We start from the raw sequence: 27,780 nt of genomic DNA on the forward strand, positions 1-27,780 counted from the left end.
TTCTCCACATGGAAATCTGTTTTATTTTAGTAGTGGTTGAGTGTGAAGCCGTCCGAATAGGACATCTGTTGGAAAAGGCATATGTAATTGGAGAGCAAAAAGGAAGAAGAACCAAGACAGATCCTTCTGTCGCGCACAGTGATACATTTCACACAGGAAACGTCCCAAAAGGCTTCCCGCCAGAAGATACTAAGGCTCCTCTGCAAAACAGATTTTTGACACTGTTATGAGAAATACAACTGCTGTCATTGACAAAAAGTTATTAATACATTTTTTAGCAGGCAGTGTTCAGTTTTCGTTCCAAGCAAGAGTGGGAAAATAATGGATGTTGAGCAGCCTCTTACCTTCTTCTGGATCTTCCAGGTCTTCCGGATCTTCCGGGTCTTCCGTGTCTTGCTTATTTTCAGGATCTTCCGGATCTTCTGGATTTTTCAGATCTTCTGGAGCTTCTGAAGCTTCCGGATTTTCTGAATCTTCCGGATCTTCTGAAGCTTCCGGATCTTCTGAAGCTTCTGGATTTTCTGGAGCTTCTGAAGCTTCCAGATCTTCTGGAGCTTCTGAAGCTTCCGGATCTTCTGGATTTTCTGGAGCTTCTGAAGCTTCCGGATCTTCTGGATTTTCTGGAGCTTCTGAAGCTTCCCGATCTTCCGGATCTTCTGGAGCTTCTGAAGCTTCCCGATCTTCTGGATCTTCGGTGACCTCCTGCACCTCAGGGTCACTCTTAAATGCTAAAGCCTCCTCATGGGTGTAATATGTACCTTTCTGATGGGCCATGAAGCGGAGAACCATGGTTATAATTAGCAGTATTATCACAACAACTGCTATTACAGACACTCCTGGGTGAGGGAACAATCACAAGAAGACCAGAAACATATGAAATCAAGTTGATAATAGTCATGAAGTCCATAAAAAACAGCGTCCACTTTAGAAAGGGTGAGACATGAAGACCAGTTGTGACCCTGGACCACAAACCAGTCTTAAGCAGTGCTGGGGGTAACACATTACAAGTAATCAGATTACTTTTTTTCAAGTAACTAGTAAAGTAACGCATTACTTTTTAATTTAAAAATAAAATATCTGAGTTACATTTTCAAAAAGTACAGCCAGTTACTTTGTTTACCCATTTATTGACTGACAAGTCTTCTGTCCCCATATTGGGAGACATATGTACAGAGGCGTTGTGTGCGCTGTGTGAACATGATGTAGTTCTAGACTAAATGTGAATGTGCATTAATTCATCCAACTCGCAAAAAAATAAAAATAAAAAAATAATAAAATTTAGTAGTCATCAAAATGAGTTAAAACGGTGAAATGCAAACTCAGCATATGACACAAACCTGCAATTCACGAGTTCACACTTACATATAATTAGCTGAAGTATTATAATGCATATTTGGCCTGCTGTCCGGGGAAGGGGCTCCGAGCTCGGGAATGGCCCGAACCTAGAGTACCCCCCCCCCCCGTATATGTAAAAGTGTAAAATGAACTCTAGTGGAGGAGATGGGGTGGAGGGGGGATGCTGATAAACCGTCAATGGAGACATGTAGGCTAATTCAGCTGTATTTATACCCTAAGGTTGATTATCTTAAGTGGCTCCACCTGTGCTAATTAGGCTAAGTATCTGACGTGCTCCTCCCGAACCTTGTTATGAAACTGCATTAATTAAATATGTTAAATAACACAAATGTATCTAATCCCATTTTATCAACTAATGTCTTTGCTGCTGACCTTTGATGATTAAGTTCAACCATTCTAATATGCAAAAATGACTATAGATAGATAGTCAATTGTGATTCATTGTTTTGATATGCTGAAGAGTGTTGAAGCTTCTTCCCCTGCGTTCTAATGCACAGACATGAATTTATCTTTCCTTCAGCCCGAGGTGTATTCATTTCCCTTTTTGGTGTTAAAGTGCTTTAACATTTGCAATAAATAGAACTTATTATATCAGTCCCTCCAGAAAAACACGGTTTTTGTTTATGATTGTTGCGGGCAAAAATCCTTGATTTTGCGGCACGTTTTCTTAAAAAATACGATGGAATATGCGGGATATTTTTGCAATTTAATACGATGAAACTGCGTGAACTTGCAAAAAATGCGGTTTGATAAAAAAAAGGGAAAAAAAAGTAATTCCCCCAACACCTTTTTCTCACTAGGCTACTACCTTAATGTAAAGAGTAATTTCTTATTACTTCCTATGATAAGCGAGCATACTAAATCACAGAATATTTAAGTTGCAATCTCTTACTGCAACGTAAATTATTTTACATACTACTAATATAATTACAACTGTAAGTTTTTGGTACTGTTCTGTAACAAAAAAGTGCAATCTTACAACTGTAAAGTTTCATCAACTTCTGAATGAAACTACAACAGTGTTAGGGGGAATCACCTTTTTTTCTCTATTTCATCAAACCACAGTTTTCGCAAGTTCTCGCAGTATAATTTGGCTCCACTGTCATGTAACAAATCGGGAAGCTGCTTCGCATGTTGTTTTGCGCTTATTTTTGTTGGTAAATAAGAATGATTTGCGCGCTTCAAGTTTCAACCTGGTTTCACCGCGGGGTTTGCAGATGATGTTCACGTCACGTAATTACGTCACTTCATAAGGTTCCCATGGCAATCGGGGGAAAATTGCGCTTTACTTGTGTGAAGTAAATGCAACAATTTTCAACTTTCTGCTAATATATATGTGATTTTTTTGCAACGAAAATACAGGGATTATGAAATCATGCTAGCCCCGCATATTTTGCTTTCTGAAATCGGCAATTTATGCGGCATAAGAGCGGCGTATTTGAAAAAATGCGACCCCGCATAAATATGCAGCTTTTGGCTGATTAAGCATTAAATCAGGCGATCGCATAATCGCGTTTTTCTGAAGGGACTGTTATATTAAAAGCAATCAAGACCTGCTCATATTTAAAAAGTAATGTAAAAGTAATGTAACGCATTACTTTACATAAAAAGTAACTAACCTAATTAGTTACATTTTTAGCGAGTAACATAATATTGTAATGCATTACTTTTAAAAGTTATTTCCTCCAACACTGGTCTTTTGTGTGTCAATTTTGAGTGTCAATTTTTCTAAACTGAGATTTATACATCATCTGAAAACTGAATAAATGAACTTTTTGTGGTCCAGGGTAATAATTGGTTGATTGGGTGGGGGAAAGTTGGCTTGGCTGTGAGGCTGAATTTACTATAAAGCTAATTTGTGGACTAATTCATCCTCCATCAAGATGCTGGTGGCCTTGTAAAGAGTTGTAGATGAATAGATCATCTTTTGAATATGATTGCATTCTTACCCAGTATAATGGTGTCCACTGATTCAATACTGGAAGCCATACCTGAAACAAAACCACAGTTAACAACATTCAGTATGTTTTTTTTTGCCCACTGAACTGATGCAATGGTTTTTCTCCCTCTCCTTCCAGAAACCTGCTTTACATGAAAGTCTCACATGCTGCACTTGAAAACACTCCTAGTGTTCTATTCTTAATGGAGGGAGCACAGATCTTGGAAAAGAAGTTCCATGAAGAGGATAATTTGGGTGATGAAGACATTCCATGGAGTGGAGAGCAGCTGTTTGCATTCGGATTTAGATAGACGCCACCTTTCCTTATTGCAGGGCTTACCATGGGACACAAAACACACAAATGTGAACCCTCTAAAGGGATAGTTACCTAATACTAATTTATTCAGCCTCTTGTCGTTCAAAGGCCATATGACTTGTTTTCTTTGAAATAGTCTTTTTCATAATGTAGATAGGAGAAGTTCATACCACTTGCGCACTACATTGAAGGTCTTCTGAAGTCATATAATAGCTTTGTGAGAAAAACAAGATAAAATTTCAGGTATTATTTGCTTGAAGTACACTGAAAAAAATATAGGGTATAATTTACTTTGAAATAATTTTCACCCAGAAACTGCTAGTAAATTAAATGAATAATTGTAAAGAAATTGCAGGCACACATTAAACATAAAATGTTGATGTATACTGATGTAAAAAGAATATTTTATTATAAAACTTCAATAACATTAATAATATATATTTTATATTCCACCTTTTTGGTTTTATTTAAACATGCCACATCAGGGACACCAAAAGAACCAAAGACGTTTGATAACAAGATGCCAAACATGGTGCTGATTGGACTTAAACATCTTTTATTCATGCAAAACTACCATTGAGCTTGAGATTGAAAATTTAATTTTTGGGTGAACCAACCTCAATTGTTTCTTCTAGACAGCAATGAGACTGAATGGAAAACACATTGAAAAGTGCCATGATTTTGAGATTTTTTCTTTAGAATATGCATCTACTATAGAGTTCAAGAACAAAATCTCAATAATGCCTATGCCCAGATACCGGTCAAAGATCTCAAAATGAACATTTCTCATCATATTCTTCTGCCACCAAATTATCCAAAGTAAGCTGTTAACATTCATTTTAGAGCTCTATATTCTTAAGATGCAGTCACATTTAAGGCCTGTTCACACCAATAATAACTAAGGGTACGTTTAAACTGCAACAATATACTAAAACGGAAATGTTTTTCCTTTGCGTTTTTGTGTACAGGTCACAAAGTTGTCTAAATGATACCTGTTCACAAGGAACTGCAAAATGACTACCGTATTTTCCGGACTATAAGTCGCACTTTTTTTCATAGTTTGGCTGGTCCTGCGATTTATAGTCAGGTGCGACTTATTTATCAAAATTAATGAACCAAGATAAATAAACTAAGAGAAATTAACCAAGAGAAAACATTACCAGCCTCCAGCCTCCAGAGGGCACTATGCCTATGCTGCTCAGTGCTCCTGTAGTCTACACTGAAGACATAGAGCGCCCTCTCGCGGCTGGAGACGGTAATGTTTTCTCTTGGTTCTTGGTTCTAAATAAATGCAACTTATAGTCCAGTGCGACTTATATATGTTTTTTTTCCTCATCATGACATATTTTTGGACTGATGCGACTTATACTCAGGTGCAACTTATAGTCCGAAAAATACGGTAATAAAACTTTATTATGCATGCTAGGCCAGCAGATGGCGATGTGACTTTGTAAAGAAACACTATGTGCATGTGCACATACCTATAGACTGAACACATAATTTGCATGAGCATGATGTCATGGTTTTCACAAATTCGAGATTTTGTAATTTACATTGAGACGATAACGACATCATTTTCAAACCCTGGACTTTGGAACCCATTTTTTAAAGTTTGCATTTTCAGACCCCCAAAACATCACTGTCATGTAAATGAACGAAATAATGTTCAGAAAACGGAAAAAACGATTATTATTAGTTATTATTAGTTGACATTACATTACTATTATTAGAACAATAATGTTCTTTTTATTATAAGTGTGCTCTGCAGTATTGTTGTCTTTCACTTTAAATTCTCAAGATCTTTAAAGTCGGATGGATTCTGATTGGTTGTCAATGTTTTTATCATTCATCAGATTCTAACTGTAGCCTACATCCCTGTGTTCCTGTGTCATTTTAGTTATAGTTGTGGTGTGGGCTTCACTATTCTCATGGTTTTAGAACAAACTTTATAGATATCATCCTTGCTGCGAAAGGGTCTTTACAATTGGCCCTTTGCTGGGATTTGATTGACAGGCAATCTGACCAATGATAACGCAGAATCTGCCATGTTGTCCGACAAACAAGAATACATAGATTAACGTCTGTGGACTTGTGTACTTGTGTATTGACGTCTTTCCGCATTTGAATTGAGATAACTTCTGATGTTCATTCATGTTTATTTTGTGCTATAACTATTAAAGGGAAAAAGATGATCGGTTTACGTGCCGCTTGAACTGAGGCAGAATTCCATGCAACTGTTACGGTGAAATATTTCCCAATTGCAGATATGGTTACACAAATTTTCTGCTTTTGGAATGCATTACTACACTGGTGACAAAAGACAACATACCTTTAGTTTTGGCAACAAAGTTTTCCAAAAATTCTTCTAATTTGACTGCACTTTTACTCTTTGTACATAGACTATGGTCCTGTTTCTCATATTCTTTTGGCGCAAAGCAGTTTTAGGAGAAACATCTGAGACAAGTTTCATGAATGAACCACCAGTGAGATCTCAATGAAGCCTCCTGAGCAATGAAGGAGCAACCTTTGAGCAAAGTGTGATGGAGTCTCTGCGTGTCTGAATGCTTTTGCTCAGCTCATTAATGCTTAATTACCTGCTACATTCAGGTGTTAGCCTATCATTACTGCTTCATTAATCAGAGCTTCAAATGCACTGCCCACTCAAAGCCATTAAACAACAAACGTCAAAAAGAGAGAGAAAGGGGCGGCTAGGAGAGGACATTATGGTAATAAAGCTCCTTAAATTGAAGAGGAGAGAGAGAGAGTGGCTCCATTCCAAAATCTAGTGTGATAACAAAGTAGGAAGCATTTCTAGGCATCATAGACACTCCTGATGCCATCTATCTATCTATCTATCTATCTATCTATCTATCTATCTATCTATCTATCTATCTATCTATCTATCTATCTATCTATCTATCTATCTATTTAAATGATAATTTAATGTCATCATTTTGATAAAATAAAGAAAAAGTAAAATTAAATGGTAAATTTTTGCTACAAAATCATTCTAGTGATAATCTTGGAATAATTTTAGACTGGAAATGCATCTGTTTTATATTATTTAGATGAAAGTATAAATATATATATATATATATATGTGTGTAAAATGATAATATTTTACTTCCATTCATAGTCACTTTTTAAATACTGAAGACGTGCCAAAAGTCACCTCACATCACTTCAAATCTCCAGCTGTCGTTGAAAACAAACAGCGTCTAGGAACTTAATAAAAAAAAAAAATACTGCAAAAGAGCTTTAAAGGGCAGCTGCCTAAATATGCATTAGGCAAGCAGACACACTAGGTTTTGTGTGTGTGTGTGTGTGTGTGTGTTTGAAAGAGGAAACTCTCAAGCTGATTAATTCTGTGAATAAAGAGCGCAAATGCAATTCTAAGTGAGATGTTTTTGCCCTCCGTCCACCTCTCTTCCTTCGTTTATCTGTGTATCCTTTCTCTGTACCCCCTCCCCCCTCGATTCCAAGCCTCATTAAAGCTCTCGTCAGCAGCTCTACATCTCATCAGTCACTGCCTCATTTACACACGTCCATCTGTTGGATGCGAGATCACACACACACACACACACACACACACACACACACACACACACTCCTGTCTCACTGCAGAGATGCATTGCAGACTCTGTGATTTGTTCCTGTTCCTTTGGTGTTTACGTTCTGCTAAATGAGTTAAAACTCAGCTGTGTTCGGTTGGGCTGAATGTGAGCTGAATAAATTGCTAAAAAGGATTTCTTACCGACTGTGGGGTGCTCCGTGGTGGCTGTGGTGTTACTGGCTGAAAAACACAAGAACACACACACAGCTAATTAATAGTCTAGTCATTTATATATGATACAAATTTATGATAAAATGTATATGATAAAAATTCTTAAATAACAAAAATGTAATAAAAAAATGCCAGAAAAAGTAACAGGGTTGCTAATTATTCCTATATTAATCTGTTTAATTCAACTGTATAATGTAATGAAATGTAGTATAATATAATAAAGTAGATCATAATTCCTTTATTAAAATAAACATTTAATAACAATAAAAATGTTATAAATTAATAATTCAACTCTCGCACTCTATGGTAATATAACAGAATAAGTTATTAAAATAAAAATGTTACAAATTAGTTCTAAATTAATATTTACTCACTCTTTTTCTCTCTGTGATAATATCCTATAATAATTCATTTATTTTAAATAAAAATGTATTACAAATAAACATTTTAGAAATAAGTCCTATATTAATATTTTTTATTCAACTCTCACTCTTTCTCTGTCTGTAATAAAAATATGATCTATAATAATAAAATGAATACATTTTATAGTAACACAATTTACTATTTTAAAATGTTTATTAATTCAACTGGTTTCCATGAAAAGAACTATAAGCGATATGTATATAATATAACATAACATAATATAATATAATTACAGCTTATTAAATAAAAAATTGAATAAAGAAATGTCCGAATAAATAACAGGGTTACAAATTATTCCTAACTTACTCTGTTTAAGAATAGAATAGAATAGAATAGAATAGAATGGAATGGAATAATACAAAAAGACCTAAATGAAAAATGTAGGAATTAGTTTCAAGTTAACTGATGTTTACAAACATGTGTATTTTGTTAGCGCACACACACTCAAACTAAAAAAAATAAAAATCTCACATAAAAGCATCAAATCCATGCTGACTTTGAATCAAAGCAAGGCAAGGCTTTACATATGGAACGTTTGTCATCCGAGTGTTGACTTAAGTTGTTTTGGGAGCCTTTCTTTGATGCGGAGTGACAAACATGGCTTCCGTTGATCTTTCCATGTCCCCTACAGAGCCGGGGTCCCTCGCTCTGTCAGTCGCTCCATCACTCCAGCCCTGCCCCACGTTCAGCCCGAGTTAAACAAACAAACAAACACCTGGAGCAGTTTCGCTCCCGGCTCACCTCTAGGGGCCCCCGCTTTCAAAGAGGTCCCTAATCTGTGGGCAATTTGTCAAAATAACATCTTTTGTTTGTCAGACCCAAACAGCGCTTGTCTCTTTAAGACAGGCGTGCTGACAGACGGCTCGCTTGGGTCCTGATGAACGCTCTCTGATGGATTTTGCCAGATTAATGGAGCCGAGAGGTGGTTCTGTTTGGACGGCCGACAGACAGTTTTCTGATTGCAAAGCCTTTTGGTGGGAATGGACCGGCTTTCAAGTGTTTAACTAGGAGGAAAAAAAAGCTCTCCCCTTTTTGTGACCCTCCTGTTCTATCCGAATTAAATCAGTATTTGGTTTTAATGCAAACGTTTGCATTGAATCCTGCATTGGTAGGGTGGCCATATGTGCCGTTCATAGGGGAAACGTCGTGGCCAGGATTTTTATATTGCATAAAACATCCAAAGTAGTTTGACCAATAAGATGCAGGTATTGTATATAATTGACCAATTGCAGCCAGTGAGATCAAGTTATGCAAATACGCACACGTGTTTGTTCATTTGTTCGACTTAAAACGTTGCTGCGCACCGATCATTAAATGACACCAAAGTACCGCGTGTTGTTAGTGTTGGCGGTAACACATTTTAAGTAACATTTTTTCAAGTAACTAATACAGTAACGCATTACTTTTACAAGAAAATATCTGAGTTACTTTTTAAAATAAGTAACACGTTACTTTGTTTTTCCATTTATTCAATGACAGCTCTCCTGTCCCCATGTTGAGAGAAATTAAGAGTGAGGTACAAGTACGTCATTCAGCCTGAGGCTTACTAATTTCACTTTTGGTGTGTAAGGGCCTTTACAGTTGGCAAAAATATAATGTTTGGGCTTTTTGTTATTAAAAATAAATAATGAAGTCCAGCTCAGGTGACCAAAAGTAGCACAGAAGTAACATAATACATTACTTTCCATAAATTGTAGCTAAGTAATGTGAATAGTTACTTTATTTATGGAGTACCGCAATATTGTAATAAATTAATTTTAAAAGTAGCTTTCGCCGAAACTGCACATCAACCTCAAAAAAAAAAAAATAAAAAAAAAAAAAATAATAATTATAATTAGTAAATATATAAAAATAAATAAATACACAAATAAGACTAAATAAAAACTAAACAAAACAAAAACAATAAACAAAGGTAAAGCAAAACAAAGCAAAACAAAAACAAAACAACCCAATGGCCAAAATGGAAAAAAGGGATAAAAATATATATATAATTATAATAATAATAAAATCTATATAAAACATTTAGCAATTGTCTTTCAATTAACATTAAATACATGCTAAACTATAATAATAAAAATATATAAAAATGATCATATTTAAAAATGCATCAACAATAAAAAGAGATAAATAAAACAAACAAAAACAATGTGAGCCTAAGCAAATTATTAAATAAAAAGCATAGAAAAGAATTGAAAAGCAAAGAAAACAAAAATAAACAACAGAATGGCCAGAATGGGAAGAAAGGACGACAAACAAACCTAATTTAGGTACATCAAATAAACACAGAACAATTAACAAATCAAACTAGTTTTCGAGGTAGGTTAATTGAATGTTAAAATAGTTTAGCAAACATATTTTACAGGTCTAACAGCAAATAACATGGGTATGTTTGTCACATACAGAACATACTCTGTGCAGCCCAGTTTATGATGACTGAGAGATGATACTGACAAGCAAAAGACAAACAAGCGTGTATTTCTGTCCTTACAATACATCCCTAATGAAAAACCCCATACATCCTTATAAAACTTCTACCTCCAGTGTGCATCGTATTGTTTTATCCTTGTGTTTTATTCCTAGGAAGTTAGATTTTTTTCCCTCAAGTGCTGGGTTGGTTTTTAACGGCCCATCAATATCAAATGCCCCAACATTTACAGAATTTGAATCCTCTGCGCTGAAACTGGTTGTATTGGTTTTTTAAGGATTTGTTGTATTATTGATGTATTTTTTTCCCCGGTAAGTGGGGAAATGGCTCCAAAATGACTTTTAAGCCCTGCTGTCTTTCCATTTCTGGTGATTCCATTTCTTACATAAGAGTTGAAATGGAAAGATGAGAAAAACATATTTCTTATTCATAAAGTGAAGTAGGAATTGATAGATGTAAGAAATGCGAACGACAGTGGCTGTATAGCAAGTACACACACACGGCCAAAGTTTCTGCCACTTAACAGAGGATGGCTAACATAAAAATATCACGTTCCGGGACCGCTGAGCCATATTCAATCCAAACCTGCTGGGAAAAACCAAAAAGAGAGCTTCTTTCCTCGTTAGTTTTTCTTGCTAAATGCACTGGATATATCTGAGAATTTTCTCCTTCAACCTTGTTTTTATTACTAGCTATTTTTAGGATAATTACTACTAACAACCACGCTTAGATGTTTATACTGAAGTAAGGGGTTACAGTCATTGGTAGCTACTAATATCGAACTGCGAACCGAGTCGATGCTCCAGGCGTACTGAAAGTATAACGTTTTTACTTTTAATTGTTTTGTATAAACGCAACAAGAAGACTGTGGGCTGCTTCTGCCGTGAGATCACCACTTCTCTGACTTTACTTAATGAGCTCAGGGCCGCAGTGTGTTATGGGAAGCGGGTGATGTTAGCGGGAGGTTCCTGGCACACAGGTCGGGAACCGCTTGTTATTGGCATCAGTGGTAATGGAAGTAAACAATCAGCCATCAGGAGCACAGAGAGCATTTTAATGAATTTGTGTATAAGAGTGAGATTGTATATGTGTGTGCAGGCCGCGTTTAAAGGAACAATCTGGGTTCAGTACAAGTTTTACATCTGCGACAGTTACCACTAATCGCCTAACTGACAAAAACAAACAAGCGTTGCAATTGCAGTAATAGATTAACAATAGATGTCGATCAATTAAGAAATTCCAGATAGTTTTGTTTTGTTGAAAAGTGCTAATTCAGGTAAATTTTTTTTCTATATGCTTCAATGTTTACCTAAAAATGTGACTTAAAATAAACCTAAAAGATATTACTTAAAATGGTAAAAAAAAAAAAAAAATTTATTTGAGCTTAAAAATTTAATGGGTCCTGATCAGGTTAACTGACCCACACAAATACACATGATATTGACGTGTGGTGCAAGTCAGTGCTAAAAACCCGATCAAGCATTACATTTAGTTATTTATTAGTCAATTAATTTAAAAAAGTTTTTTTGAGGTCGCCCCTGTGCAAAATGCCGCCCTTAGCCCATGTTGCCGACACCTAAATCCACCAGTAGTCTAAAGCTCTTTTGCCATTATTTTAAATAGCATATTCAGGTGAATTTTCCTTTATATTTAAATGTTTATCTAAAAAAAATGTTGGTAACACTTTAGTATAGGGTCCAACTCACACTAATAACTAGTTGCTTATTAGCATGTCTATTATTAACATATTGGCTGTTTATTAGTGCTTATAAAGTACATATAATGCATGCCATCCATAATCCTACCCAATACCCTAAACTTAACAACTACCTTATAAACTATTAATAAGCAGCAAATAAGGAGATAATTGAGGCAAAAGTCATAGTTAATGGTTAGTTAACAGTGAGAATTGGATCCTAAAATAAAGTATGACCAAAATGGGTAAAAGCTGTAAAGTTACATTAAGCAAAAAAAAAAAAAAAAAAAAAACATTTATATAGTTCACCCTTGCAACAAGGAGTCGAGCACACGTTAGCCATTTTGAGGAGCTGATTCAAGTGAATTTAATCTTTACTTCAACATTTACTCGATACAGTTCCTCGCCCCATTACACTATAAAACCCATTTTTGTTTGATTTCGGTAAACTGCGATATAAAACTCAAGACAGTCTAAATGATTTTTTATGGCAATACAGCCTAACTTGTATTAAACCCGGAACACTCTCCTAAATCACTGAATGAAAGTGGATTTCGGTTGTAGCGAAAACAGCAGTTTATAAACGTTTGCATTAGCATTAGCATTAGCCTCTAAGTAATGGACCTGCATGTGGAAATTGGGGTCTTTACTGAAGTTGCTGATATAATTTCAAGTGTATTGATATGCAACTTCCTCTCTTACTCACACAGTGAGAGAGATGGTGAGAAAGAGACAGAGCCATAAGTTCATCCCCCGTGGAAGTCGTTTGTACACACTCTCCGTTCTCCTCATAAAACCATCACCTAATAGTCTCTTGCTCTCCCTCTCACACAAACACACGCAGGGAGATACACACTTTAGATAAATCAAAATGACAAGATGATTGGTTGGGGAAAAAAAGTTTAAAGAGGCTGTAATATTTTCCTCAGAGAGCTGAAAGTGACTTTTTCTTTCCACGCTATAGCGCACATACACAACAAAACAACTTAGCTAACATAGAGTACATACATTCTCACTATCGACCCGCTCTCTCAGAAAACATGCCATGAGGCACATTGAAGTGAAGATAGAAGTATCTTTCTGAGGTGACTCAAAAGCGTATGCTAACATGTTTATTTAAGATTTCATAATATCAAAGAAAAAACTTAAAGAACACCAACATTCCCCAACACTTTACCAATCAGAAATAAGGTATTTATTTGATTGTTTAAAAAAACACAATTAAACATATTTTGGTATTGTACTTCCTACTTGTATTTTCTAAAAAAATGACAAAAAAGGTTGCCAGAGTGCGTATAATTTCTGGGTAAACCCTCAAAGAGAGTTTATTCGGTAACACTGTAGTATATGGTCCAATTCACACTAATAACTAGTTGCTTATTAGCATGTCTATTATTAACATATTGGCTGTTTATTAGTGCTTATAAAGTACACATAATTAATGACATCCATTATCCTACCCAATACCCTAAACTTAACAACTACCTTATAAACTATTAATAAGCAGCAAATAAGGGAATAATTGAGGCAAAAAATAGTGAGAATTGGACCCTAAAATAAAGTGTGACCGTTTATTCTTTATTTTTTCCAGTTTAAGATATTGTATGAGCTATTTAATCCTGTGAAGCAAAATAGTGGGAAGGGGGTCTTTCCATTTAAGCGGTATTAATCTTCTGGCAAGTAGTGTGCAGAAGGCCAACATTTTACAATCATAAAAACTTATGCGCCTGTTTTGTGCTGTAACACCAAATATAGCAATATAATGAGATGGTTTTTTTATAAATTTAATTTATGCATTTAGCAGACACTTTTATCCAAAGCGACTTACAGTGCGTTCAGGCTAACATTTTTTACCTAACGTGTTCCCTGGGAATCGACCCCACAACCTTGCGCTTTTAACGCAATGCTCTACCACTTGAGCCACAGGGTTTATTGGAAAATCTATTATTTCTGAAAATGCAGGGTATGGTAACATGTTACTCATACTTTTTTTATGTATATGTGACAAAGAAATTATAGTAGAAATTAAAAATATCTAGAAATGTATAAAGAGAATTTTATAAATTAAGTATAAATTAATTAATGAAACATTTATTACAAAATAATGAAGAAAAAATAATATTCCAATAACAAGTTTTGAACTACAGTGTCCTACATGAAACAGAAACACCCGCGCACTTCCAGCATATTTGTTGCCAAACGCTTGCACAAACCTCACCATGCTGGGCTGGTTTATCTGCCGACCACAGCATGGGTTCAAACGCTATTATTGTAGTCCTCACAGGTGTGTACAGGAGGTGTACACACGCTTTAAATATGCAGTCGCACTGCAGGTCTCGACAGGAAATTGAGCACGAATGGTATCTGGTTGGAATAACTGGCCAGGTGGTGAGCATGAAATTAACTTATTTCGAGATATTTGGGGGCGATTCGGGCTTCTAGAAACCATGGATGTCCTGACCAAGATTAGATCAAGACTAAAGTCATATTTGTCAACAACATTTTTGGAGAGGTGTTGCTTAATTGTTTACTTCAGTAACTTCTACAATTATCCGAAAGCACTGAGATACTAAGTCATGGGCTATTTTCAGTACAGCATACTACCATGCTATTTCTGCAGTATGTACTATGTAAGCTGTAAACAATATGATATCCAGAATATTACAGCGAATTGTGCTCAACTTTGAATCCCACAATGCAATGCGTACAGCTCGCAATAGAAACCCATTTCCACAAAGAAATAAAAATGTAATTGTGACTTTCTTTTATCTTACAATTCAGAACCCCACCTCACAATTTCTGAGAAATAAACGTATACTGTAGATACAAACGTGCAATTCTGAGTTTTTTTCACAGCATTGCAAGTTTATATCTTCCAATTCCGAATTCCCATCTTAAGATAAATTCCAATTTATATAAAAAAATTTAACAATAACAATTTTTGCATGTTAAAAACTCTCAATTCAGATTTTACTCAGCATGAACTTGGCATGTTTCATAAATATCTGCAAACATATGGTATTTTTTTATGTTTCAGTACAGTCAAAGAATTACATACAGCATCTTTAAGTGCTATTCCCCGTGATTCTTATTTTGGTTGCACAGTGCACACACACACATACGCACACACACACACGCCACAGAATCAGTTACATAAAAAGGCCGTTTGCACCAGTGACATCACCAGAACACAACTGTTCACTTAGGTGAGTGGGAAGCTCTGCTGTGTGCCAAAACGCTTTCTCCAGTGCAGGAAATGTCTTCAGAATGTCATACTTCACGACGACTCCTGCCTAGACTTCAGCTGCTGTCACATATAACAATATAATATTCCTGTCTATGTCGACACTGTCAACAGTTGAGCTAAAAGACGCACTGTGGATCAGTAGCTCACAAAAAAACCCATCACAAAACTGCAGAGCTTGGATTCAATCAACAGAGCTGCAGCATTTAGCAAACATTATTCAGAAGGTTTGAAGACACTGCCTTCCTAAAATCAAACTTTATTTTATTATTATTATTATTTTTTTTAAAGTTCAGACTGCTGCGGGTGCTTTAATTGTTGTGACTGGTTGCCAGGGTGCTGCTTTGCAGTTGCTAGGGTGTTTTGAATGGTTTTAGTAAATTGGTATATGGTTACTAGAGTGTTTTTTAGTGTATTACAATGTGATTGCTAGAGTTTTCTGAATGTAATTAGCGCATATGTAGTGTGGTTGGAGTGATTTTGCGTATACACAGTTGCTAATGTGTTCAGTGTGTTCTTACTATGTTTACAACATCGATGCAACACGTTTTAAGTTATTTCAGTGCATAGTTATGCAGTTATTACTGTGTTCAAAGTTAAATTAGCACATTGTGGTATGGTTTATAGTGTATTCTGATTTTTTTTACCACAATGCTATGTTATCGGTAGCATTTTCTGAGTATATTTAAAGGACATATGTGGTTGTAAAGTTGTTTTGAGTGGTTTAAGCACATTAGCTGACTCCTCCGTGGTTGCCAATAGTAATTTCTCACATGAATCATGTTCGTTATGTACACTGTGAGGACAATTGACTGAAGCCTTACTGACAGTTCTTTCTGAATATAGTCCCCTAGCATCAAGACGTTTGAGCCGTCTGAGTGTCACGAGCACAATGTGTCATATTGGCGAGATCTAATTTAACACAAAGAGCTGTGGCAGGAATCCATGTTTTGAGGTCCCCGACTGTTCGCTCTAGCTAGTGCTAACAGTGACTGCTCTGCTCTGTTTTGACATGTTTAAACGGGAAATGACAATTAGAGAGAGCCGGTGAACGTTCTCAGTGTAATGAGCTCGATATGAGACGGCAAGAGTGCTGACAGATTTCAGCGTTTATTCTGAACAGTATCCCATTGCACCTGGCAAGAATCACTGAAAAAGTAATGTCTGTGATTTCTCACAGATATGAACCCAAAACTACCACAATCATGGTTCTTGTTACTGCCTGATTTCTCTTTAAAAGATAAGTACAGTACACTTTTAAATTTAGCATATGAGCTCATCGTATGAGGCAAGGTCTGATTTAGATGCATTCTCTTTCTTCTTGCAGTTTATTCACTTTCTCAGCTGTCACTGTGGCACACCGAGGCGTCTCATTGACTCTCCGAGGGCCTCATACAGTAGAGACCTTGAAATCTACAGCTGGTCTTTTTGGTGCACAGAGTTTGGACGGGCTTTTACACACACTGGCGGTACTTCTGGGGCACCGAGCGCCACATATCTGACAGATGCTCTCCTTTTCCTCCTTAACTCTGGCACAATGTGAAAGAAAGAGACAGAATGACTCACTCAGGCTTTTTTTTAAGTGGGTTTACTGTACACCGGCCCAAATTATGACAGTTATTTCTCAAGCAGTTCAATTAATAATGAGACACAATGGGTACATACTCAAATAAGCAGATGAGACAGAAAAGGGGTTGGCTAACCTGCTTTAACACCTTAAAGTGACCTTGAAATGAAATTGTAAAAAGTGACCCTGAACTTGCTGCCATTAATTGAATGAAATGACTCAAAGCGACCACCTTAAAATAATAACGTGCCTACCCTAAACAACTCAAAATGGCTTTATCAAATGTTTCAAAATGACTCCATTTCAATGGCTCAAGGTGACTTTATGACTTTTACAGCAGCCAGCCACCAGGGGGCGATCAAAGAGCCGTCAGCTTCACTTTTCAGGACGTGTGAGGCACACCTGGTCTGGCCGCATTGAAAGATTCAAATCGGCCTCCCTGAATGCCTCAAAACGACAGCCGATCATTTTGAATCAAAACAACCACCTGAAATGATTCAAAGCGAACATTTAATTGACTTAAATGACTATGTTAAATTACTCACAATAACCACTTTAAATATTTTAAGTCAGGTAAAATGATTCAAATCATCTCCAAATTAACTTATTCAAAGCAATCACCTAAAAGATTCAAAGGGAAGATAGAAGATCTTAGAACTCGAGGGGGATTCAAAACAAACTGTTCCTTTAAGACCACAATTAAAAGTCCCTCATGAAATCAAAATAAAAGTTTTTTGAGTGTTAGTATCATTATGTTAGTCTTAAGAGAACTATCTTTAAACAAATTTTCAAATGAATGTTATCTGAAATTATTGTCTGGATCATAGGATCAGTAGGATCTTGTAATAAAGTAGCGGTGGTAGTAGATAGATTTTAAGGATAATTTCTGGTTAAAAAGTTGTAATCTAATCCAGTTTACGTGACTATATAAATAAAGGTGACGACTATTTTAAAAAGGTGGTGAGCCTGCTAGAAATGTAGTAAGGACATCGTTAAAACTTATGAAACTACAATTATACGTTTTAAGAGCAAAGAAAACAAAAAATAATGTCTTGAATCTTCTCCTCCCTGTCACTGTCCGACCCCGTTCACAAAAGTACCATGCCGCATGCTTGTGTATTCCTCTATGGAACTGTTCCTTTAATGAGAGAGCTCTTCTTCTATGATAAATCGCAGAATGACTCAGAGTCTACGCCTGCATGTTCCACCTGTCAAAGCCCTTCCAGCCTGGCACGAAACACGGAGACGTCTCACCAGGAGGCACAGCACTTCTCCAGACACCTGCCCTGACAGAGCGGACACACCAGCTCCAGCTTTCATTACCGAGCTCGCACGCGCAAATGTAGACGCCGATCAAACGCATGATTGCGTCGGAGATGTCAGATGTGTTCGTCAGCACTGACGGGCATTACAAGCTTCGACTTCAGTAGGGTGCTATTGTAGTGGAAGAGAGAGAGACGGAGAAAGGGTAACAGGGCAGAGAAGGTTTCAGGTGGGTTATTTGAGTATTTTACGGTATTACAGCATTACTTTTGGCTGCCTTTGACAGATGATTCCTGTCAGATGTAACTGAAAAATTCTCTCATACTGAAGCTAAGCATGTCAGACTGTCTTATTCTGTCAAACAAGAGCTATGTCTCTATCAAAACCACAAGCTATAGTTGCTCTCCTTTTATGAAATGTAAGTTTCATGAAAAAAGGGAAAAAAAGTTAACTTTCATAACAGGCTTCATATTATCTTGAAAGAAGGAAAGAGAGAGAGAGAGAGAGAGAAAGAAAGAAAAAAATGGATAAAAGATAATGAAAGAAAACCCTTTAGTAAATAAAAATATAAACATGTATTTAAATACATTTTAAATAATCTAATATATAAAATTAATAATTTCTAATTAAAAAATTAAATAAAAAAGTAGAATAAAATAATATTATTAAAATATTTTATGTGTAATTATTCTATTATATTCAATAATTTATAAATATAAATAATGTTGAATACATAATATATTAAATTATGCAAAAAATAATGAAAGAAAAACATTGAATGAAATAGCTACACAAACACAACATTAGAATACAATTGTGCATTTACATTTTTTTTTTATAAAATCCCTCCTAAAATGTGAATACAATTATAAAGTGTAAACTTTACTACTATTACTAATTGATTATTAAAATGATTTTATACATTTTATATTTAAACCCATATATGTAAATATGAAGTAATATAATTGATATTAGAATTCAGTGATAAAATTGTACATGTATATTTTATTGAAATCATATATTATGTATACACACATTATTATTATTATGTATTTCATTCATTTATTCATGTCTTTCTAGTTATTTTGTTTTTAAAAATAAATATATTCTAAAAACAAACAAACAAACAAAAAACAGGAAAGACATGAATAAATGAATGAAATACATAATAATAATAATAATAATAATAATAATAATAATAATAATAATAACTAACATGGTCCTTGGCTTGTTTTATCAAAACATAATTACGAATTTGCCAACAGATAATAACAAAACGTGCTCTTGAAGTGCATATATTGTTGCTCTTCAGACATTTATGTTTTACATTTACATTTATTGTTTGTGTCTATTTTGCACCAAATGAAAATATCCACTCTGACCACCTACATTTTACATATCTACTCTGTATTTATATGTAAAATAAAAAACCTATTTAAACTTGTTTCAGTGAGGGGCCGAGAGCATTCACACTACATAAAATTACCTTCCTGCAAAACTACTTTTCTACTGCAGATAAAACAAAACAGAAATCTTTACGCCTGATAAGAAAGTGTGTCATCAATTTTCACTCAACACATCCGCTATAGGGAAGAAAAAAAAAATTCTGAAAGAATAGGAAGATAAAATGTATGATGTTTTCCAGAAGCCGTGCTTTGACAGCTTTCTCAGAAACTTTAGAATAATAAATGAAAGGAGAAGAATAAATTTTTTGTTCTGACAAATAAACATATTGCATAAAAAATAAAATAATAAAATAAAATAAAAAAAACATACTTGCATGCAGGAAAATACCACAGACACAAAATATAACGTAATATTCAAATTATATTTTATTATCATAGTATTATTATTATTATTATTTATGTAAGACTAAATTATATAAAATCTTATTTTGAATCATATTATTACATTTCTTAAAATGCATTTGAAAAGGTCATTAGGTCATGAAAGGTGTGTATGTGCTTACAAAATAATTCAAAATATTATTTTGCTGGAGGCATTTCAGCAATATGTAGTCATTTTAGTGCCGTTATATCTTAAAAATAACAAAAGACTTGTTCTTTTACAAGAACAGAACACATTTAAAATATTTTGTTAAATAAACCTAAAAAATCACATGAATGCACTAATTGTACAATATGCAAATTTGTTATGCTTTACAGGCCTCTTTTAAATTGGCAACATTTGATTATATATATATATATATATATATATATATATATATATATATATATATATATATATATATATAATTTTTTTTCTAGTATCTATAATAATAATACTACTACTAATAAAAAATAGGACCTCATATCTCACTACAGGTAACCTGAAATGAACATTGTGATTTGGTTTCACGAAGGAGTTTGAAAGGGAAACCATGTCGTGATTCATTCTGCATTCATTCTCTTGGTGAATTCAAAGCAGAATAATTAAGATGCACATTTCAGGAAAAATAAATAAATAAAATATTTCCAGCGAATAAATTGCAAAAGGTGAAGAAAGGTTTTGTTTCCTGTGTGAGAACATTTCAATTCATTTGATGGTGAAGCTGCAGTTGGACCAAACCACACTTGTAATTGCACATTCCATATTTAGCTGATAAGACAAAGAAATTGAAGGAGGGTTTTTTGTATATTTTCAGTAAGGAATTTCTTATGCAGGAGATTTAATGTACACCATGTCTTTATAAAGCACACATGACAGCTAATCTCAAAGATCCCAAAGATGTCATTATATTTTGAAATCAGTGTTGCAGGGATATATGTAAGTGAAGCATTCGGCTACTAGTAACAATGTTTATAAAAATCATCATTAAAATGAATTCAATTCTATTTAGTTTTTTAATAAATGTCCCTGGCATTAATCAATCAATAAACAAACAAACAAACGAAACAAAATTGTTAAAACAAGGATAAAATAAATAATTAAATGCATGCTTCTAAAGAAAAGGCATGTGGACCCATTTTTAAAAAAATAAATAGATATGATTAAATGTGTTGCAAAAGTGGTTTATTTTTTAATTTTTTAAGATCCACCAGAGCTTTAGCACTGCTGCTTGAAGATGTACAGCACAGTCGAGCTGAAAATTACTCCAAACACTCCTGTCTACTCGCATCCCAGAATGCAATGGAAATATGCCACTGTCTGTTTCCCCTGCTGTCCTTGCTCAATGACCGAGGAAGACAAGAGGACAGTGGGATTCTGGGTAAAGACTCTGAAACCCGTTCTTGTAGGCACAACAGTGACGGAAGGGAAATTAATACACATACTCATTCCAAACATCTGAGACCTTATTAAAAACACTTTTTTCTTAATCATTCTTGGACTTCTTCCGTGTTTTTTTGACTCACTGAATTGCCGTTTAGTCAGTGACTCATTCAGCCACTTATAATATTTGTTAAATTAAAAAAACTTCACTTATATGTTCACTTAAAATAATTATCAACTTATTAAAATAAATAACTAAAATTGTTTACAAGCTAATACCATGCTGTATTTATGTTGACAGTAATACTGTATGTTATATATATATATATATATATATATATATATATATATATATATATATATATATATATATATTTATTTATTTGTTTGTTTGTATTTAGCATATATGTGAATATAAGAAAGTTTTATTAAATTAGACACGTTCAAACAGAAGTGTTTATTCCTGTGGTCTCAGACTCATGGACAGTAAGACACGTAGCAGGGAGGACGCTGCTATCAGGCCTGCAAGACACATTGTGTGCGTCCTCCAGCTCAGCGTCCATGACTCTCTGAGAGCTCACGATAAACCACCACTCCCACTTAATCTGACGCACACAGTGTGTGTGTATCAGAGAGAGAGAGACCGTAGCACACACTCTTACAATTCAGTCCCGTTTGCTCTAGAAGCATGTTTGAGTATACACTGTACATCACACTTTAGGTTATTTCCGAGCTCCTAGGCTATTATTGTTCCTTCGGCAATGTGAACACACATGCCGATTATTTTCTGCGTGTATGACAACAGAAAAATAGCGACTTGATACATACTTCCTGTCCCTATCCTATCTCCTTTTCACACAGGATCAAATGTTTCCACAGATCTTGCTCTAAGTGAGAAGAAAGTGCCAACAGGAGAGGATATCTCACCCCAGACCCGAGTTTTTAACTTTTTTTTATTTTTATCGAGGATTGTGCTAAAGTGAATGCTCATGTCGTCTAATGCCTCCGGCCTTCTTTTAGCGAATGTGTGAAATGCTTTGCTGTGTTCGTAACCCAACCTCAGGCCGTGTCATTCCAAGTTCAAGCAAGTAGTGGAAATGTTAAACACCATACGTTTTTTTCCTGTCGTGTCCTTCTCAGTGGAAACATTTGCAGATTTATCGACATTGGTCCAATGACAAAGTAAGTTCTCAACCTAGGTTATGGCCCAAGAAGGTTTAATGTACTCCAAGTCCTTTGCAATCTTGAAGTGTAAGGTCAAAAGCCAACGTAAGTTCTCAAGAAAATTTGTCACTGGAAAAGAAATATATATATTAGCAAAATGTGGCCACATTTTAATAGAAGTCAAAGGAGAAAGGTGCTTTTTCTGTAGTAGATTGCTAACTAGAGCATGCTAATCGGCTAAATAGCGACCCTTTGAAATCCACCACCTTGTAGTGCACTTGATTAACCTTCTAGAACACCTTAGACCAGTAAATACCAACAAATGCCATTAAAGTCAAAGCAATGTGATCTTCTTGTGTGTAAAACAGAACATTCAATGAACAAAGAAACTTTTTGGAACATAACAATGGTCTTAATATTACACGCCATTAGTAACAGTGACTAATTTGTGAAGAATCATTTTTTTTTAAGTCTAATCTTTTCAATGAAGCAGGTTCTGGTCTGAAAGATGCATTAACCTAATAAACTGATTGATTCACTCATTCACAAACTGGACTGAATGACTAGTTCACATAAATAATAATACAATTCACAAAACTTTTCTAAATGATTCATTCACCCACGAAAATGGATGACTGACACATTGGACTTCACAATGATAAATGATAGAATGATTCACAGAAATTATCTGAATGTTTGCCAAACAAACTGGTTGACTCACTCACAAATTGAACTGAATGACTTACAGAAATGATAGAATGACGGACATAATTGATTCACCAAATGAAATGATCAATTCACTCACAAATCAGAAAGAATAACTTGTTTATCAAACAACTGAACAATTCGTTCATCAAATGAACTGACTAATACTGTACACTCACGAACTGTTTTGAACAATTCACAAATCGGACTGAATTGGTCTGAATGGATCTCGAGTTGATAACCCACTGAATCACTTCACCTTTATCAGTGAATAAACATTGTGTAAATGATTTTGATGATTTTATAGAGCCAATGTCCACTCGCATGTAATCTGAACCCATATCAGCAAGGATGCTTCTCTCATATCGCGTCTCCATGGAGATGGCAACCATGGAAACCCTGACATGCCCCATTGACTGCAATCCCACAATTCCCTGTCCACTCGGTATGTACTTTAAAAGCTTTCATCTGGAGGGCTTCTTAATTCAGGTGACTTCAAAAGTGCAATCGATTTGGCATGCGGGGAAATGACGGGGATGCCCTGCAGATCTGAAGAGGCACAATAACAATAAATCTCAAATCCATTTTAACCTCAGCCTGGAGATGAAACATAGTTCGTTATGAATTCCAAATAATGAGAAGTATCATTACATGACATCTCAGGGCAGGACAGACAAGAGAAAGATCCTGAAAGCTTTCTAGCCATTAAAACGTGGACATGAGGTAATTTTCTCCTTTAACAGAAAATATTTACAGTAAAAGGTGCCCTTAAGTTTCCATTTAGTATGGATTGTCAACATTTCAAACAATCCATTTTATGACTTAGTTGTGGACTAATTGATTTGTTCGAATCTGTTCAAATGATTGTCTGACAGGATTTGACTTCAAATAATGATTCTTTAATAAATTCAACTCTGATACAAGTAAATTACAGGCTTTCTTGTGACACTTTTATCATCAGAACTCGGGGAATTAAATGATTTCATGAAAAATAAGTGACTGATTCACTCACAAATAGGACAGAATGATTCTGAATGTTTATGAAACCAGTTGAATGATTTGTTTGTGAACTGGACTGACTGAAAGATTCACAAACAAGGTGGAACGATTCATTCATGAGTTTGAATCGGTGCAGTTGGTTCTTGAGTCGACAACTCACTAATTCACTGAAATGTTGTGTTTTTATTTGCAAGACATAAGGCAACACAACTAAATCTTCCAACATACAGTTCATCTCATTCTTTACACACAAGAATGCAGGCATTTTGAAAGAGTGAAAACAAATGACTTCTTTAAAAGCTAATCCTAAAAACATTGATGGTTTACCAAAAATTAAAAAATAATGGGATATAATAATTATCAGCTTGGATTTTTTCTCCGGGACAATGAACGAACAGCAATAAATTCACCTATAAATGACAAAACAATCACTGCCTGAATAGTGCCTTAAGGTTTTTAGCTTGTTCAACGCCACAAAGTCACATGACTAACTACATGTGACTACAACTTTACTGGACAACATTTTTCCCTTGAATTAATTACTAGCTGTCAAAACACTTGAGTTTATCATGAAAATGCCATGCAAACTTTATTTTACAAAAGCACCATGCGAACTTTATTTTACAAAAGCACCACAGAGAAACAATTATGGGCCAAATGGGGTTTTAGTGGTCCTTTTTGTGAGCACACAATAACTGTTATACAATGCTCTCCAACTCTCTTGGTAAGTTGCAGACTGTATGGCAGCCCAATAATCTCGTGCTTTCAAAACATTGCTCACTCTACGCTGGCCCGTGTGGTACAGTGATGTGCAATTTGTTTAGCGAGATGCACTCTATAACGGCTAAAGGGAGGAACGCAACTGGAAGAAAAGCCTTTTATTGCTCCAACATGGAGATCTTTCAGACAACAGCAAAATATACAGGCACTCCACTTTCCTGCCAGTCAGAGCGCAGGCCAAAGTCCTTCTAAAGCATTGGCTGAATATGTGGTGTTTGCATGAATAGCATGTGGACCGGTATTGAATCAGAATCTTTGCTGTTTATGATGACATAAAGACATTAAAGGCTGTGGAGAAATGCAATTTATTGATATACTGCACAGCCATAACCTGTCAGATATACATATATTAACAGAAAGTTATTGAATGTTTATCCATGTTACAAAAGTAGATCTGTTTCATGATCCTGCCTGCTATATCCACACACAAGGAGTCTAAAGAATCAACACACTTTCCTGAGTAACTGAAATGTGTGTTTGCAGTCTGTGTACACAACCACCCTATAATAATACAAATCCACCCAGTGTTTTATTTTTATAAATCTACTAAAATCTTTACCCCTTTCTCAATTCGAGCTGATCTCAGATTACTGTCTGACGTCATAAAACAGGCCCCTCCCATGGTAGTTTGATTGACAGTAGGGTTTTAGCACAGACTGGACTGGCGTCTTACCTAAGATCCGCCCTGAGTGAGCTGTCATCAGTCCGCTATTGTTTCACCACCGGAGTAGATGTAGACAGGAATGTTTACGCAAATCATTTGTGATCCAGCTTCCTACCGAAGAAGTGAGTCTAAGGATTTTTAACGAATCGTTGCAAATCACCTTTCATAATAATGTGCTAATTAGCAAGTTTCACTATGAATGCAGCTAAAGTAAACGGTCCCTCAGAGAGCAGCTTGGAAGAGAAGGGCGGGGTCAGCAGAGCTCATTAACATTTAAAGGAAAATGCTGCAAAATGGCTTACTCTAAAAAGAGCTGTTTTTGACAGTAAAAAAATACGTTTTCTCTACGATTGAGAAATTGTAAACAAACTATGTTAAAGAATTTTCATTAAGACCCATATCAACACCCGATTACCCCTTTAACATAAAGAGTGACAGCATGTATAAACTGCCCCATGGTTATTCAGAATAATGAGAAACAGACTTACGGGTGTCAATGGGTAAATTCCTTGTTACGGCCTGTTGAGCTGGATAAGGTTTGATCTGGAAGTGTCTCAGGACGGTACTGGTCTCCATGACTGACTTGTAGGTATGTAGTCTGACTGTAAAAGCTCCTGTATTTGTCAAGAAACATTGGGATATCAGACTTTTAAATACAAATTCATATTAGATTGTATTTGCTTCTGTACTGGTTCATCTACTCAAAAACGGCTGCATGAGACTCTCGGCTCGCTCTGACACATCAGTTGCGATCAGAAAGTGCAGACAGTCTTATATCACATTATATCAGACTTTGAAGCTGTTGGCTGTGCTACAGAATCTCCAAGCCAGATCTGGCGGCTGATTGGCTGCTGCTGCACACATATACGTAAATGAATCATTGGATGAAACATGGACTACCACTCAAAGTTATCAGTTGAGAACACATTCATCTGTTCACTGAGCAGGATGCACGATCTTGTGGTTCACATACACGTAGGAATTTTAATTTTGAGTCTATATTAGGCCTATATTAAGTTAAAAGGTTTTCACATTTTAACATACAGATTGTGAGATTGCGAGATATGCCGATATATATATTTTTAATATATAATTTATAATTATATAATTATAAATATTTTTTTTTTCTCAATTATTGTCTGCGTAATGTCAATCTTGTGCTTCTGTTGCAACACGTTGTGGCAAAACATTTGAATTTGTTCAGTACTCTAAAATATTCATTGGAAATCTAGTTTATTTAAAAAAATAACAAAATCTATATTTGTGTGTAATGTCCTTCTTGTGCTTCTATTGTGACAAGTTATGTGGAAAACAACAACAACAACAACAAACTCCACTAGAGATTCACTAATTGAATAAATAATAATACAAAAAATTTAATTAAAATAGCAATAAAAATCAAGGTCAAATAAAAATACTATTTATGCAAATTTGCTTGTTAGCTTAGCAACAAACTAAAACCAAACTCTACTGGATTCAGCTGTGAGCATTCGTTGCAATGAAATCAATTCGAGAGAAATGCTAATTACATGCTTCTAATGTGTGAAAACGATCAATAAATAATAAACAATTTACTGTTTTACTCAATTTTAGTTTGCAGCATTGTATACATTTTGTGGTAGACAAAAGACAAAAATTCTGACTAGAAATGCACTTACAGTATACTCTAAATTGAAGAAACCAGCAGTCTAATTAAAAAAGGACTTATATATACAATTGCTATGTCATTTTCAAGCTATTCATTTTTAAACTTCCGCTTCAGCAAACTTCTTAACATCAGCATAAAGAGGAAATGCGTGTGCTAGGCAGCTAATTAAGGTGTTGTGGATTATTTAAAAATTTTCCCGGGAAAAGCCAGAAATGTCACTGAGGACCAGGCGCCTGTGATGAGTCTTATTTGTCATATTTGAAAGCTTTTTTTGACAGAATGAGACCGGCTATTAGTTACAATGCAGGTGCTGCCTGCAGCGTGGATCTAATGTGCTCAACTTCTGTCCCAGTGAAAGGGCAGCGTGTCCTCACGAAGCAACGCAAGGGTCTCACGACAGCAAAAACCCAACAAAGTGAGTGAATGACAGAGCTGAAACTTACCAGGCCAACGGCAGCAGGTCGCCTCGCTTGGTTTGCCTAGATGACGTCCACCGACTGGTGCTCTGTGGCAGATATCTTGACTTTGACGTATGGCTACAGGGCCATGTCTGTCTATCTGGATGGCTCAATCTCTCTGGCGTTTTTCACATACGAA

At 35.3% G+C, this 27,780-nt stretch overlaps 1 protein-coding gene across 2 annotated transcripts; it reads right to left on the reverse strand.

The window, feature by feature from the left end:
* Positions 1-27,780, reverse strand: LOC113064795 (opioid growth factor receptor-like). 2 transcript variants are annotated; one of them, XM_026235736.1, is made up of 6 exons: positions 27,627-27,780; positions 26,024-26,149; positions 7,366-7,404; positions 3,306-3,347; positions 345-836; positions 1-200 (listed from the first exon to the last, which is right to left on the reverse strand). In XM_026235736.1, the coding sequence occupies exons 2-6, from the start codon at positions 26,109-26,111 to the stop codon at positions 190-192; spliced, it is 672 nt and encodes a 223-aa protein (XP_026091521.1). In that variant the 5' UTR covers positions 26,112-26,149; positions 27,627-27,780; the 3' UTR covers positions 1-189. The 2 variants fall into 2 exon arrangements, with proteins under 2 accessions (XP_026091521.1, XP_026091522.1); XM_026235737.1 differs by lacking the exon at positions 27,627-27,780 and adding an exon at positions 25,545-25,646 and having other exon boundaries at positions 26,024-26,300.

This window comes from Carassius auratus, chromosome 47 (genome assembly GCF_003368295.1).
Source record: "Carassius auratus strain Wakin chromosome 47, ASM336829v1, whole genome shotgun sequence".
Classification (NCBI taxonomy): Eukaryota; Metazoa; Chordata; class Actinopteri; order Cypriniformes; family Cyprinidae; genus Carassius; species Carassius auratus.